Below are 16,670 nucleotides of genomic sequence, written 5' to 3'. Positions count from 1 at the left end.
GTTCCCAATTAATTTCATCTGGTTATGCATTTTGGGTTTAGCTTCATGTATTAAAATGGCTTATAAAATTTAAACACCTTCTTTCTTCCACAGAACGTGGTAAATTTTAATGGAAAACTGACATTTCTTGAAAAGATTCTTTTATTGACACATCTCTGCTCTAAAGAAAGCACTTCCTTATAAATCAACTGAAGATACTGGGCATGAAAATGACAAGGGAAGAACAGCAAATTCCTACCTTGGTGTTATCATGCACATGTAAAATATCCTCCACGATTTCAGACAAACCCATGTCCAACTCCTTCAACAAAAGGATTAGAAATCAGAGTTAAAGTCTCCCAGCAGGATGTGCTCAGAATAAAAATACAACTGTAAGAGAAGCTGGAAACTCTCAGTAATTCAAACCAAGGGCTCACAGGGAAAAAATCTGTGCTTTTGTACCTTTTTAATATGAAAGAACACACATTATAGACAAACCACTGAGCTTGGGGCAGGTCAGGACACAGATTTAACCAAACCTTGGGATTTGCACAGGTCAGGACACACATTTAACCAAACCTTGGGATTTGGGCAGGTCAGAGCACACATTTAACCAAACCTTGGGATTTGGGCAGGACAGGACACACATTCTAACCCTGCCTTGTGCTTGGGGCAGGTGACAGCTCTGCAGGGCAAGGGACCTGTCCCCCTCCCCAGCTGAGGGGCTCAGGGCAGCCTGTACCTCACTGACCCCCACCCAAACAAGATGCACATTCCTCCTTTGGAAGGATGGCTCAGAAAACAGAAAGGATCAGCCCCCAGACAGCACTCACAGGTATTTTGTCTGTCCTGTTGTCCTTCCAGACCTCTAGAAGTGCCACCACCATGTCCTTGAGCTCGGTGCGAGACAAGACCCCATCGCGGTCCACGTCAAACACCTTGAAGCAAACTGAGGGGAAAGGGCATGACTTGGCTGTTAGAACCATTGCACAACTCTTTTCTCTTTATTCCTTGCAGCCCCCGAGCAGCTGGCTCAGGGCTGACAGTTGAAGGGGGATGCACGTGTGGGGCTGAGGAAATGGAGCAGCTGTTGATGTGTTTTCACAAACCCAAACCCACATCCCTGCCACGCTCTGCTGTGTTTGCTGATGGGACCTGGCAGGGAACGTGTGTGCATCCAGAAATTTCCAGGGAATTACAGCTTGGAAGTTGCAACAACGTGGTTTTGGAGGAGTAGGGAACAAAAAGTGTTTCAAAAGACAGGAACCTTGCAGGGAGCCAGCTGGGAACTGGGCAGTGAAGAGCCACAACATGCTGTTTACCACAAGACAATCAAATAGGACATTTGTTTTCTATTATAGATAATGAGTAGCTAAGTGTTTGCACTTTCTATATTGAGATACACACTTCTGCCTCAAAATGCAGAACACTGAAAAAATAACTTCTGAAATGTTGTTTTTCCCAGTTAGATAATTGACATGGAAGTACTGATAAGCTGTAAAATACATGGAATTAGGTTTAATCATCCTGTATAAGAGGAAACCTTGATATTTAAAATTCCTCTTTTTTTTAACTTTTAAAGCCACTTTTCACAGACTTGTTCAGTGTGAAAAGAATCTCAAAAGGTGAAAACAACCAAACCTCATTGTTCAAACTGAAAAAGTGCTTTCAAATTAACAGTTAAATTTTGCATACTTACACTTCTGTCTCTCTGCCAAGGGTCCCCTGCAACATGCTGAGAGCCCACAGGAAATTTCTTTAAAATCTATGTGATTGTCTCGGTTTTCATCAAAAGCATTAAACAAACCTGCAAACCACAAAAGCATCTCCTGTTACAGCACCTGGGAGAGCCACCCTGCACCTCCACGAGGGGTTAGTGGGGAACACGGGCAAGGAGAAGTACAAACACTTGTCATTTATTCTCATTAAGTGTAACAAAGGTAATTAAGCACTGCTAAGGCCATTTAAAGGTGAATTAGATGTCTCAGGGATGGCTGATCCAGCCAGGGGTGGGGAGGGAATCCAGAATTCTGAACAGCTGCCTGGTCCTCACACCCTGCTTGTAATGAGTGATTGAGGGTGGAGCTGAACCTGCCTGGCCAGAGCTGCTTCTGCCAGGCAGAAATTCCTCTGGAAATCACTGAACACTGAAATCTGGCCCTGAATTGAGAGCTCTAGCTACCAGCCTTCAAAGCATTTAAGAGTTCAAATCATTCAGCATTATTTATCCCATAACTTGTAATTTTTTAGCAACAATTTTTTCCAAGGAAGGCAAAGAATGAGCAGAGACTATTCAAGTTTCCCCACAGCAGCTGTGTAAGTTTAAATCACTAAGTAGATAAAAGACACATTAAAAAAAGGATGTGGGGATAGATCCCTACAGAACTGGACATAAATTCTGATTTTTTACCATTGCAGATGACTTTCCCATTTGTTACTTACTGCTGTGGATGTGGGGATAGATCCCTACAGAACTGGACATAAATTCTGATTTTTTACCATTTGTTACTTACTGCTGCCACTTATCAGTAAAGCCAACTTTTGGGAAATAAAAAAATTGTCATTCCAGGACTGCAGACCAGAACTGAGTGCAAGTGGAATGTCCCCGAATGTCCCCATGTCACGCAGCAAATGGCAATGGGACAACTCCAGTTATTACCAGAGTGGCTTCAACTGGACAGACCAGTTTGGTTGTCAGTAGAAATAACAACCTACAAATCTCCTGAGTCTCCTGAATGAAATCTTCCTTAATTTACTTTTTAGGGAGGAGTGTTTCATGGGCTGCATGATAAAACAGCTGAATTCCACACTGAGGTGTCATTTAACAGAAGAAACTCCCATTTGCCAGTTTAAAAATGCTTGGTTTTCTCTCATTCAGGCCCAGCAGTTTATTTTGTCTTAGGAAATCTTAGGAAAAAAATGTAAGCAACTACAGGGCAAATTCTACATCAAATCTGACATATTTCCTGCCTGACAATGCAGCACCTCCTTCAGCACCCCAGATCTCCCAGCAAACAGATTTTCCCTTTTCCCATTTGCCAGAACCCAGAGAAGTTATCCTGTCCTGGGAGCTGACAGGACATTTCAGATCAGACACTTCCAAGCCACCCCAGCTGGGAGCCAGCAGGGGCTCCTCTGCCCCCCATACCTTCACTCAGGGACTGATGGATTGGGGGGGACACCAGGGGGGCAAACGTCTCCAAGTCGAAGCGGCCAGTCCGTGACTGAGCCTTCAGCAGCCAGTATCTCTTCTCCAGGTCGATGATGTCGGATTCCTCCACTGCAGAAGCAACAGAAACAACCCCAAATTACCTTCTCTGGCCACAGCATCTTCTCAGCTATTCACCATCGAGGAGTTCACCATCAATACCATCATCACAAGTGTGCAGAAAGCCAGAAATTAACTTTTCCCACTGTTAGAGCCTCTTCACTGTTCACCTGTTTCTGTTTGGAACAGGCAGCTTCTATGTGCAGTGTTTTATTTTCCCAGGGTACTCAGTATTAAAAGCCTCAAAAAAGACATCAAGTAGCATTAAAAAAAAAATAAATCCCAGATCTTTTATGGAAAAGAATTATGTAGTACTTGGCTGCCCTTAAAAAAAACCTATTTGAAATTTTTAGGTTTTTTATACAGTAATAAGGCTAAATTTTAATGTGGCATTTAAATGTTGTATGCCAGCATCATTTTTTTCCAAATATAAAATAGTTTGCTTCACTTTATTATTTATACTATAGAATTATTTATAATTATTTAATATATAGTAAACACTGGGGAGTGGTCACACCTCCTATCACACAACCTACAATGCAGAGGAACTTAGAAGGCAATTTAAAAAGGGCAAAAAACCCCAAACCCAAGAAATAAAACAAGGTGCAAGGATGGATAAAAATAGCCAGAGGAAGAACTTGTGTTTTTCTTCAAAACATTCTATACAAATGCTCTCTTTATGCTTTATCCTTGAAATTAAATACATATATATCTATATAAAACAAGATTAAATTTCTGCCCAACAATACTTTTAACCTTTTTACATATGCAAGTGTGTCACAACAGTGCTTTAGGTCAGTGCCAATTAATTGGCTCTCAAATAGATCTGTAATGACAAAGCTGTCTATATTAAGAAGCACTACGTGTGATCTCATTCCCAGATGGTTCTGAGCCTTTAAATCCATGCCAGTTTTCTAATAGGTTTAACTTGAGCTATTTGGCCTGGTTTAGTCCACAGAAACAATAATAATCCTGTAAGCCTTAAGAACTGAAGGGCTCCACCTAAAAAGTTGTGTCAAATTGAAATTTTATTGATTTCTTTGCCCATTTCTGTCATTAGTGGCAGTAATTCCCTTAAAATAGTAACTTAGGTAACCTGCAGTGAGGATCAAGAAGTTGTAAGTGCCCAGCAGGAGCATCACATGATGCACCAAAACTTACACAACCCTCACTCAGCAGCAGAAAGAGGGAGAAATCTGAATACAATCTCTGGAGTTGGAGGAAAGGAAAGGTTTGCACCTTGCTGTAAGGTGTTTTCAGACAGCCCAGCTGGAGAAGTGACCTCAGTGACAAATGTCCCCTTGCTGAGTGCCTTCAGAGCAGGGGCAGAGGTGACAACCCCAGCCCTGCCTCCCTCAGGGCATCTCTCCCAGCTCCTGGGCATGCACACAGGGAGAGAAGAGCTGATCCAGAAGAAAAACTCATCTCCTTTTTCCTCCTTCCCAGATGGAACAATCCCCTGAGCTGTTCTGGCACTCCCTGGCTCGTGGCTGGCTGTAACCACAGAGTTCTCTGGCTTGGAAGGGACCCTTAAAGGTCACCCCAGCTCCTCCATGGACACCTTCCCCTGGCTCAGGCTGCTCCATCCAGCCTGGCTGCAATGTTTCCAGGGATGAGGAATCCACACCTCACCACAAAACCCTTCTCCCTCACACCTACCCTCAGTTTAATCCCATTTCCCATATCCCATCACCTACTGAAATCTGTCCCCAATACACGAGGCAGCAGCAATCCAAATTTATGGAGGAATATTATTCTACTAGAAATCAAAAAAGAAGAGTTATTTCTTTAAAGAAATATCAGAGATGTGAGGAGAATCCCAGGGCTCTTCCCCTTCCCAAACAATGGGAGAGGGGAGGTTGTGCTGCCATTTACAGGAATTCCACTTCCACCTCACTGCTCTCATTAGCAAACACAAAAGATTATTTATGTTCTCTTGTGCATGACCATGTAAATCACTTTGCTTCCTTTTAATCCACCTCTGTAAGTAGGAAGAATAACAAATGTGTGAGCTGCACTTCATTCTTCAAGTGATGCAACACTGAGAATATTCAAAAGCCAGCAGGAAGCTCAAATTGTCCTCACTGAAGAGTAAATCTGCAGAAAGCTTTCCTGGCAGGTGCAATATTTATCTTTAGTAATTAAGAACTGCAAGAATGTTGTATTTTGCCAGAGAACCTCTCTCAAATACCTACAGTAGAAGTTAGTTGTATTCTGATTTTTTTGCCTTTACTTCACAGATGTTTCTACACTGGTAACTTCATTGTTTTATTATTTCAGCCCAGAAAAGAAAGGTTATCACAAAGCATCTTGTCTGTGTTTGTGTTCACAGTGTTGAACTGACATCACGGTCACTTAGAGATGGAGAATTTTCAAATAATCACCTTTAAGAGACCAGTGTTAGCACAAGTGTACAAGTGTCACGTTTTTATTCTAGCCCAAATGCACTGACTTTCTGCACAAGAGCCAAGCACTTCAGAAAGCAAAACCACGTAGTAAATAACATTCTTAGCACTGATTAGCCTTCCACAAATCAGGTTAACCACGAGTACAAATGTGACAAAAGAATATTTCTCACTGACAGCTGGCACAAACTGCAGCCCAGTGCACAAAGGGAGCAGCATTTCTTGGAGTGCAGCACAGGGAAGTTCAGCTGCAGCTGAGCAGCAGCTGTTGCATAATTTGATTTCTCCAGACTAAGTTTGCACATAATCTTGTAAATCAGTCTCAGGATATGCAGTGCACCATCAATTCCTCCATGAGTGCAAACTAAAAGAAATCTCTGGCAATTTATGAATATACACACAATCACGTTTGTTACTGAAGTTCAGTGAAGCATGGCAAAGGCACACTACACCCAACACCCAAACATATCAGTGTGCATGACAAAACACCTCATTCCACAGAGCTTTTGTACAGATCAAAGATTTGATCTTTTCAAAATACATACTTCTCCCCCCTAATGTCTGTTCAAATCACATCCAACTGTAAACTGGGCTTTCATTCAGATTACTTAAAAAGATGTATTTTATATACATGATATAGGCCAAAACCTCAGGACACACGGGCTTTCTAGGCCAAGTAATTATTCATTTTGGTAATTAAAGACATGATATGATTATTTGAGGTCACATGGACATGATGCACCTGAGAAATTTAAGCAGTTTACTACCACATGCTGATTTATGTCTCCCTCATCACTTGCCCATTAGAAATACAATCTGTAAAACTATGAATACTTTTTTTTTTCAATTCTCTAAGAATTAAAGCAATATAATCAGAGGGATGATAAGAAGTACCACTGAAGCACAGTCCTCTTCTTGTAGAGGAAGAACAGATAAACATTTTCAATCAAACTATCATCTAAAACTGTAAAACTACTAAATATGAGTCAATTTAGAACACTGATCAACAGCCAGGTGCGTGGCAGTGATAAACACTAAACCCCCATTAAATGTTACAGTTTAATGCCATTCCCACAAAATGCCCCTCCAAAATATTCCACAGATACCAAGCCACGAATCTTCTCCCTTAGAAAACAAATTTATAAGCATGTTTTCACCTCAGCTACTGCTTAGCACAATTCTTTACAGAATTCACCAGGTATTGCAGTACACGGCAGCAGTTCAGTATTTACCCACCTATGGGCACAATCCTGGCTGGCTCACAGCAGCAGAAACATACCATATTCCCACCATTTTACCAGCACCTGGCCTGCTCCCTGCTCACCAGGACGTGCTCCTCTTCATGGCCAGGAGTGCCACCAAGCACTGCTTCTCACTCAGAACTCCCTTTGTGCCTTTCAAATTAACCCCCAGAAGACTCTGGGGCTGAGAGCTGCTTTGCAAGACATAAAATAGCCTGGAACTAAGAGGATAACAAGTGGCAAAACACAGATTAAGTGACACCAAGGCTTTTACTTATTGGCCTGGGCTGCTGTCACACTTTCATCTTTGTGCTCTTCCTAATTAAAAACAAAACCAGGGAAGGGAATGTTGAGCCCTCCTGTCACACTTTCATCTTTGTGCTCTTCCTAATTAAAAATAAACACACAGGGAAGGGAATGTTGAGCCCTGAGCCAAGAGAGGTCCCTGTGTGTGTCAGGCACGGCCCCCCAGGTGCTCACACAGCAGAATAAGGGTGGGCAGTGCCTCAAGGTGGGAGCAGGGAGGTGTGAGGAGCACAGCACAGGGTTCCCACCTGGCACAGGCAGCACGGAATGAAAACTGCCCTTCAAAGCAGATTTCATAGTTTGGATTTTCCCAGAGCCAAAACTTCAGGAGTTTGGATTTTCCCAGAGCCAAAATCTCCAGGAGTTTGGCTTTCCCAGAGCCCAAATTTCAGGATTTTGGCTTTCCCAGAGCCCACATCTCCAGGAGTTTGGCTTTCCCAGAGCCCAAATTTCAGGATTTTGGCTTTCCCAGAACCAAAATCTCCAGGATTTTGGCTTTCCCAGAGCCCAAATCTCAGGATTTTGGCTTTCCCAGAGCCCAAATTTCAGGATTTTGGCTTTCCCAGAGCCCACATCTCTCAGGATTTTGGCTTCCCAGAGCCCAAATCTCCAGGAGTTTGGCTTTCCCAGAGCCCAAATTTCAGGATTTTGGCTTTCCCAGAGCCCAAATCTCCAGGATTGTGTTCTGGCTCCTTCCACACATGCCTGTTGTGGAGTGGGTGCCCAGCTCAGAAATGTGTTTAACAGCCAGCCTTTTACTGCCAGCAGAGGGAAGGGATCCCCTCACTGCACTTTGCTTTCAGCCTCCATCTCACCCTCCCCCAGAGCTGACAATCCCAGCGTGGATTTTGTGCTGTTTCCAAAACTGCCTCTTCCATTGCAGCCACCCTGCCTGCTTGGCCAGGGCTCCTCTCTTTTACTGTCCTAAACAGTGATAAATGTGTATTCTGAACTAGAATTATTTGTGCTGATTGCAGTCAGAACTGGCCCTCGGTGGGTGAGAGCTGTCAGAAAGAACTGGGTGAGTTTTCCTGACCACACAGGAGTCTCCTCCACGCAAAGGGGAATTTGGGTGTTATTTAATCAGAACTCAGTGACACAACAACTGGGTGACAAAGAAGTACAAATTAAACCTTCTGTCAGTTCAAAAGCAGCAGCCTGATGAGCAGAATTATTTTTCCCATGGAAAAGGGCTGAAAACCTGAGTATCTAAGCCCATTGCATGACACTGAGTCACACCAAAATGACACATAAAAAAGACAACCAGCACCTATGTTGCAGCAGAAAAAACAGTTCCAGCTAAATGAAGGAAATCAATGAGGTGTCCCCTGAGTCAGTGTGACAGAAATGTGGGATTTACAGGCTCCACCACAGTGCTGCTCAATGTGATGGCTTCAAATATATATATATTAAATAAATTTAAATGCATATGATCATCCTACAGAACTGAGAAAATCCAAACTACTGCTACTTGGTCACTCCTCAGGTGTAAGACAAACCCATATCCCTGAAACTGCTTTTTAGGAACAAAGGCCAGTTATTTTGGCAGCTTTCAAATAAAATTATTCATATTTCTGATTTAAGTGAAACGGAACAAAATTTGATTAAAAGCAGCAAGTGTGTGCAACTTCCTGTAACTTTAAAATTTCAGTTCTAATTATGTGTTGAGAAATGTAATTAAAGTCATCTGCACACCAAAACAAATGCTATTTACAAATGAAAAATTAGTATTCCTTTGTTTCCCTGATAGCCTGGCTCATTAAGCAAATTTAAATGGAGTCACTGATGCCTTGCATGAAAGGGGGGCTGTTCCTAAATCAAAGGGAATAACTTTCCCTGCTTTTCTCACTGCCATTTGTCATGGCTCTGACATATTGTCCAAGAAGTTGGCTGGCAAGCAGAGTGTGAGCTAAGGCTGGGGAGGGGATCTGGGGCTTTGCCAGGAGATGCAGCAGGAGGAGAAATTCCTGATTGCACCAGGGAGTGGCACAAATTACTTTGCATTTTACAACAGAAGAAAGTGGAAACCTTTCCCTCTCTCTCTGTGTTATGGTGTGTGCCTCAGTTTACCAAACATTATCTCACTTCCTGGTCCTTCCAAAGGCAGCCATTCCCCAGGAAAAACACCAAGAAAAGGCTCAGTGCTTTACACATTCAGCTGGGTTAAAAATACTTCTGTACTGAATTTCTTACTCCTTGGAGTGACCTGATTAGGCTGAAATTACTTCCAAGTGCTCAAGCACTTACATTTTCCTTACTTTTGTATCTGTTGGATGAGATTCCTACACTGTTATAAATCACAAGGGAATTCAGTAAAATTTAATTTTTTCTAGAGGTCCAAACATAACTGTCCCATGAACTTGCCAATTCTGTGGACAATAACCAATCCATGTATTTCTGGGATTCACTGAAAAGCTCAATCCCAGCTCTGACACAATGGTACCAGTGACAGGGATATCAAAACCAGAACTGAGAACAACAATAAATAGTAAATAAAATCTATTAAAACAGTAGCTGTTACATTTAAATTATTTTTTTTAATTCCAAACCTCAGTTTCAGTATAAATAAACTTTCTGTGAAAAGCCCAGTAAAAACTGTTCTGAAAGTTTCAATTTCAAAGCATAAAAAAAGCAGATCTCAGTTTGACACAGGTCAAGATCTTTCCCAGAGCAGAACTCCAGAACACTCAGAGGGTTGGGGATTTTTTCACATTCCTCTTCCTCTACCTGGTCTGTGAGGCCTCAGAATATTCAGTGGTTTTCTGTAACCTCAATGTCTCCTTTCATGTAATGCAAATAAATTACCTGCTCATAAACTCCTGACTCCATTATGCATTTTCATTTCAGATGGTCAGAAAAGAGTTTGAATGCCCACATTTAAAACCAAGAGGATAAAAAGGGTGTGCTGCTTTATTCAAGTAACTCACCATGAGAGGATTAAACGCCACGCTGACACCAGTGAGGAACATCCATGAGAGCACACAAAACACAACCTGGCTGCTCAGATCCCTGACACCTCCACAACCAGCTCCCTCCTCTCAGGGATGGAATGGATGCTTGCTTTACACTGCTACATCAAGTGTCATTTATCAGTCTCTTGGTTTTGGATTTAATTTAAAAACCAGCTGCTCCTTCTTTGACATTAACACAGACATAAGGAAGCACTTCTTCTCTGGAGACAATTCCTGAGGATGCTTCTCTTTAGTTAATTCTGCCACATGCCAGGAATATTATTTATTTTACTGGAGAAGCAAATTAAGAGGTAACACTTATTTTTGAAACAAATATTATTTTCTCAAGTCTCTCAGTAGTTTTACAACCCACTATAAAGCCCAAAAATAAACCCAGTATTACCAGCCAGCCACTTCAGAGATCCTTTTTTTTTTTAGCTTGCTTGGTAGCAAACTTCTAGAGAAGTGTTGTAGCCTCAGCATTATTATCTCTTAAAAATAACAACCCAGTGTCCTTGTACACAACATTTTACATCCCAGCACAGAAAGCAGAGAACAGATGAGCTCAGAGAAGGAATTTCTCTCATTGCAACGTGGCAGGGAGATTCAATGAACAACGACTCTGCCTGTGAACTCTGGCAGGGATTTTTTTAAGATGTGCAGGACAAGAAGCACCTTTACTCACAGTGTGTGACTCCAGCCAGGGTCTGGTAGAAGGTTGGGGTGTCACTGTCATCAGTGAGGGTCACGTAGACCCCTCCTGAGAGCAGCCACCGCGAGAAGGTGAAGGCGTCTTTGTTGTGCAGCAGCCAAACCCTGAACTTCTCATAGTTCACCTTCTCACCCTGCAAGAAAAACCAGAAAATGGGAGCTGTTTTTCTCACTGCCAGTAAACAGGAACCATCCAGCTGTATGAACAAAAAATTGGGACAATCTCCTAGAAAAATAAGTGCTAATGTAATTTTTCTGCTTGGAGCCATGCCTGTTTTTCCCTTTCCTTTTGAAACAGCAATGGGAGGGAAATTAACTTTAAGCTCTTTCTGCATTTCAGCCACCTACTCAATGTGGCCTTTGGAAACTCATTTACTCTGAACCTCAGGTGAAAGGGATGAAAAGAAAAATGGTTACTTGCAATTCAAAAGAGCAGAGGTTATTTTGGTGAATTTAAATGTATTATTATAGATACCAGCTCTGCTGCATCAAAAAACAGGTGCTATAAAATCATAAACATTCTGTTCTATCTGTGCAGGTATACAAACAACACAGAAAAATCTGATTAGGGAATAACTGATGCTGTGATTAATTACTGCAAGAACATGTGGACTTTTTTTGCCTTTACTGACCAAAACCTACACAGGAACATAAATGTGAAGATGACATTCCCAGGATCTCCTCACTCCCTGTCTCCTGGAGCTCCCTGTTCAGGAACACATAAAATGCACACATTCACAGAATTCCAGTGCTGTTTAAACCATTTATTTGGATCCTTGCCAAGCTGTGGCCATGAAACCATAGGGATGAGCAGACTAATTTCTACAGGACCTACAAAACTACCTCAAATAAAAGCAAACCCATTATCAGTAGACAAACTCATTATATGGAGATTCTCATCTCCAGGGGAAATAAACAGGGGTCTGCAAAGTGGAAGAGGTTTCAAGTCATTGATTATTTAAACTCCCCTCATATCACAGACCATTAAACTTCACTGAATTACATCTCTACAGAATCCAACAATTTGCATTTGGCCACGGACTATCTGCAACTGCCAAGTGCAGAAAATTGAAAATTCACTGTATTCCCCTTGCCAGGCTGCTCCAATGGTTCATCAGCAGCACTGCTGAAACATTTCCTTCCTATTCCCATTGCAGGGGGTTCTTTCACTTCCAGATACTCCTTCTTTTTATGCCTCTTTTTCTAGACTGAAGAGTTTTATATTTTCATCCAACAAATCACAGACTGGTTTGGGTGGGAAGGGACATTAAAGCCCAGCCAGTGTCACCCCTGCCATGGCAGGGACACCTCCCACTGCCCCAAGCTGCTCCAAGCCCATCCAGCCTGGCCTTGGGCACTGCCAGGGATCCAGGGGCAGCCACCTTCACTTTGATTTCTTATTCTTCCATTTCTCCAACAGTTTGGATCAAGAGAAAAGAACATTTCCTCACTCTCTGTTCCACCCTTTCCCTCCACTTTTTGCACTGCTCTTTGTAAAGGCAGCAAGAGCTGGGTCATTAAAACTCCAATTTTCCTGCAAGGACAATGAAGAGGAACAGAAAAACTTTGGACAGGAGGCAGAAAGCATTTGAAGCAAGCAATGATGACAGCTCAATTATGATGGAACCTGAGCAATGCAGTTACCACTGAATTTTTTTCCCTATATTCCAGAAACAAAATGAAAACTCAAGATATATTCTAAAGCTTCTATTTCTAGCTGAGCACATGCAACAATTCTGATGAACACAAGTGCTTATAAACATCATCCTTGAAATCAAACCCATCCTCCATAAGGCAGGCAGGAAGGCCCACAGCAGGAGCACTAAACTTTCTCACTCTCCAGCAATGACCATGGATGATTAAGAGCCCAGTAAATCCTGCTGAGTGGGTTATTACACTATTTTCATTTTAAAAGAAAAATCAATATGCAGCATTTTCTTGAACAGGAAAATGCTCTGAAGCCCAGATTGATACTCATCTTCCTGCAAGGCTTCATAAAGTATTTCTGGATTTCTTGGACAGTGTGCAATTAACTTGTAGGGTGCAATTAATCACACCACACTGATGGGAAATTATAAATAGGAAATGGCAGCGAGGGTCAGCTCCAGAAGCTGGATGGGTGCAGTGCACTCAGGATTTGTGATTCAGCCAGGACTCAGGAATGCAATCACTGCCTCCAGAGCCAGGACCAGATCAGAGCCTGGCTCAGGCACTGCCACTACCAGAGCTAGCTCCAGCACAGAACAATAAAATCTGAACTAATTAAGTAACCTGATAGCCACAATTAAAGCTTCCAGGCAATCTGGTCAATCCTTTTGCCAGAGGAATGTACAATGATGTCTCCATTTTGCTGGTCTTAGTCATCTGATAACAAACCAAGCAAAAAATCCTGAAAATTCATCAGGATCCCTGGAGTCAAAGAATTATCTATGAACACAGCAAAGTACCAATGCCCTGCTTTAGAGGAGGACTTCAGCAAGCTCCATAAAGATTACATCTCTCAAACAACTTAAAGCATAATTAAATGTTGTAGCTCCTGGCAGGAAAATGATACAAAAGCATAAATATAAAACTATTATTTTGAAGCAGCCATGGCTGTCAGGCATTTTTAAATCCAGGGTGCAGATTTTCTTTCTTCTCAGCTCTGTGTTCTAGATTTCTTCCCTGATTGCAATAAAATGCTCACACTAATGACTAAGCTCCCACCAGCAATATTAGTATTTAAATTCACCTGATGACATGATTCCCATTGGGAAATGATCTCTTTCCAAGGAGCACAGTGAATACAGCAGCACACAGAATTTATACACCAAACACTGCTCCCATCAATATAAATGTACCACAACACAAAATGAGCTTTTACCCCATTTCAACAAGGTCAATTTGTTCCCATAGGTGCATGAGTATGAAGAAGAAGCTACTTCATGTAATCTTGATATTTTTATAACTGTAACAGGAGGAAAGGTGCATGCCATACCTCAGAGAAGCATTTCTTGAGTGACTCTGGGACTTTCCCATCAACCACGTGCAGCATCTTCTCCATCTCTTCACGGACAACATAACTCCCAGATTCATTAGAGAAGAGGCTGAAAATGTCTGGGGAAATAGAAATATGTGTAAACATCTATGGCAGTGACATTTTTCAAATGCAAGGTTCAAAACTGGCTGAGAATGTCAAAGGCTGTGCAACAGCTAAAGGACTAAACAAGTCCTTGGTTAGTCCAAGTTCAATACAGGTCCACACGGTTTAGGTCAAGACCGTCCTTTTCTTTGACCATTGTAATCAAAAGAAAAATGAGTATTATCAAGTCAGATTAACAGAGAAGACAAAACAACAGAAGTCAGAAGGCAGATGCTTTCTATTTTTTTGAAAAATATCAATGCCATCCTCCTTCCTCTGCCCACATACAGAGACCATCAGGCTTTCTGTAGCATCCCAACGCTGACATTCATGATGACTTGGCAAATATTCCATTTGGATGAATACAGAAAACAAAAGTGCACTTAATTTCCAAAAATACACCCAAAAATGCTTTAAAAAAATCCCATCTTCACTGTAAAATGGACACATTTACACTCACAACCCACTGTCTCATTGTTACTAAGTTACATCACTCACATTTTGTTTTCTCCTCCTCTTTGCCTCTTGTGAGCAGAACTAATCCAACTATCAAGTTATTGAAGTGCAGCCCTTTGGATATTCCTCCAAATGAACAGTAGATAACCTAGAAGAATAAAATAGAGAAGTTAACCAGAACCAGGGCAAACAGAGATGTCAGAAGTAAAACCAGCAGCTTATACTGAGGCTCCATCTTGGTTTTTAGGCTAATCACCTCACACTCAGCTAAATCCACTTCAATTGTTAATTGTGTTACCCTTTTGTAGCTCTTCTGATACTGAACAGCCTTTATTTAGTGAAACACAGGTACAAGTCATCAACAGCAATATAAAATTCCACATTAGAACCCTCCAGTGAAGACATTGCTCACTTGGTTGTGGTGGAGTTTTCCCAAATTTCTTCATCAGGGCTGAAATCTCCCCCAGGCTGGGCTCTGATAATCTCAAAGGGAATAATCTCTGATAAGCACCAAGGGGATGCAGCAGGAATCCCCAAGGCCAGGCTGGCAGCAGAGAGGGGAACACCAGAGCCCTGGGAGTCACGGGGTGCTTTCCACTACAAGTCAAAATTAAGCCAGGACTGGGAGGGCCCAACTAAAACCAGTCCTGGGCCTGGCAAGGCCAGACCTGGCCAAGGCACCCAGTGCTGTGCTGGCAGGAAGGTGAGAAGGGAACACTGACACAGGCTCCACCAGGTTACTGCTGCTCCTGCAGCTCAGCAGTGCTGGGCCACCTGCAGAAACCCTCTCCTTGTCTGTCTGTCCATCCATCCCTCTGCACCACTAAAATCTGTCTGCAGCCATGCTAAGATCTCATTCTGCACCCTGACCCTCTCCCAGCCCACCCTGAGACATTACCCAAATACTTTCATTTCCACAGGGCTCAGATCAGCCCCTTCTGTTACTGGACTTTAATCCACTTACAAATGCTTGAAGGGCTGAATTATTAAAACTGAATTTGTGCTTTATTTGGACACAATTGTAGAGGTTTCAAGGCAGAGATTTGGATTCCACACTTTGGATGTCTAATCCTTCTGTCTTCACCAAATGCCTTCAAGGCTACACTGCTCATGTGAGCAATTTACCTTCATGTTCCACTGGAATAATTGGGTTTTTTTAAATATGCAGCTAAAATATCCACTCACTTCTGCTGAACTTTGTACATCTCAGCTGTGAGACCAGATGAGCACCCAATATTACATTTATACATTGTTTCAACACAACACAAGGATTGCTCATGAGATAAACAGAGGAAAGGAATTCTATGGATAAAGTCCAATGCATCAATATTTAATATATGGAATTACAGCCACGGGCAAGCTGGCATTGCTTGGAGTTTAGCTGCTCAATCATTCCTTGGGAAGAGTTTACAGACACTGAATACTCATGTAACACATCATTTCTCCACATTTTTTCACGCTGGTGTGGCATTTGGAAAACTTCTAATAACACGCACCATCAAAATGTGATGCAATTTTGTGTCTTCCCAAATGACTTAATGCTGTTGCAGCTTTACTTAAAGCAGCCCCACCCAGGCAGAATGACAGCAATCTGCATTTCAGAGTGGAAAATTTACATTTTCTGTTCTGTTTCATGGGCAACTGAAGAGCATAACAAGATTTAAAAACCAAAGTTGTGCTCATGCTTCCCACCACCTGAGCAGCTTTCCTGCAGTTTAACACCACAGACACCTCTCTAAATTTCCTTTTATTAATATCTTCAACCCCATTCTCCCAAGAGATCATCCCAGAACATTCCTGTCCTGAACACTTAAAAAATGTTTTGTGTGCAGGACAATCACTCAAATCGTTGGATTAAAGTTCCCCTGGTTTCAGGTCTCTGTTTCATGTCCAGTTTAAAACTCCTGTGTTTTTAATTTAACAAATTCCTGAAGGCCTCTCACTCCTCAGACATGCAAAACCATCACTCACAGCATGCAGAGCACACAGCCCAGTCCAAGGCTCAAATGATCTGTTTTAGTGACTGAAAGGCTGAAAACTCAGGGATTTCAGCTGCCTAATGGCTTTGCCTGCCTCTCCCCACCCTGAAGCCAGGAATTACAAAGCATCCCTTGACTCAAATGCCAATTTTGGCCCAATTTACAGTTTTCAAGCTCACAGATTTGATACTGCCCTGCCTGAGTATGAATGCTACAAGTACATCATAATTTGTACTCGAATTTTGAGATGAGT

General features: G+C 42.1%; 1 protein-coding gene across 7 annotated transcripts in view; it reads right to left on the bottom strand.

The window, feature by feature from the left end:
- The window catches only part of USP32 (ubiquitin specific peptidase 32), a 68,919-nt gene that overhangs the window by 26,907 nt on the left and 25,342 nt on the right, over nucleotides 1-16,670 (bottom strand). For all 7 annotated transcript variants that reach the window (XM_039720630.1, XM_039720629.1, XM_039720632.1 and 4 more), the window contains 7 exons: nucleotides 14,481-14,586; nucleotides 13,839-13,957; nucleotides 10,836-10,995; nucleotides 3,128-3,259; nucleotides 1,679-1,786; nucleotides 813-928; nucleotides 239-301 (listed from right to left, as the gene is read on the bottom strand). In XM_039720630.1, the coding sequence (XP_039576564.1) occupies nucleotides 239-301; nucleotides 813-928; nucleotides 1,679-1,786; nucleotides 3,128-3,259; nucleotides 10,836-10,995; nucleotides 13,839-13,957; nucleotides 14,481-14,586 (804 nt within the window). The remainder of the gene's footprint in view (nucleotides 1-238; nucleotides 302-812; nucleotides 929-1,678; nucleotides 1,787-3,127; nucleotides 3,260-10,835; nucleotides 10,996-13,838; nucleotides 13,958-14,480; nucleotides 14,587-16,670) is intronic.

Source organism: Passer montanus, unplaced genomic scaffold (assembly GCF_014805655.1).
Source record: "Passer montanus isolate IOZ18808 unplaced genomic scaffold, ASM1480565v1 scaffold44, whole genome shotgun sequence".
Lineage (NCBI taxonomy): Eukaryota > Metazoa > Chordata > Aves > Passeriformes > Passeridae > Passer > Passer montanus.
This window is presented reverse-complemented; position numbering and strand designations above follow the sequence as displayed.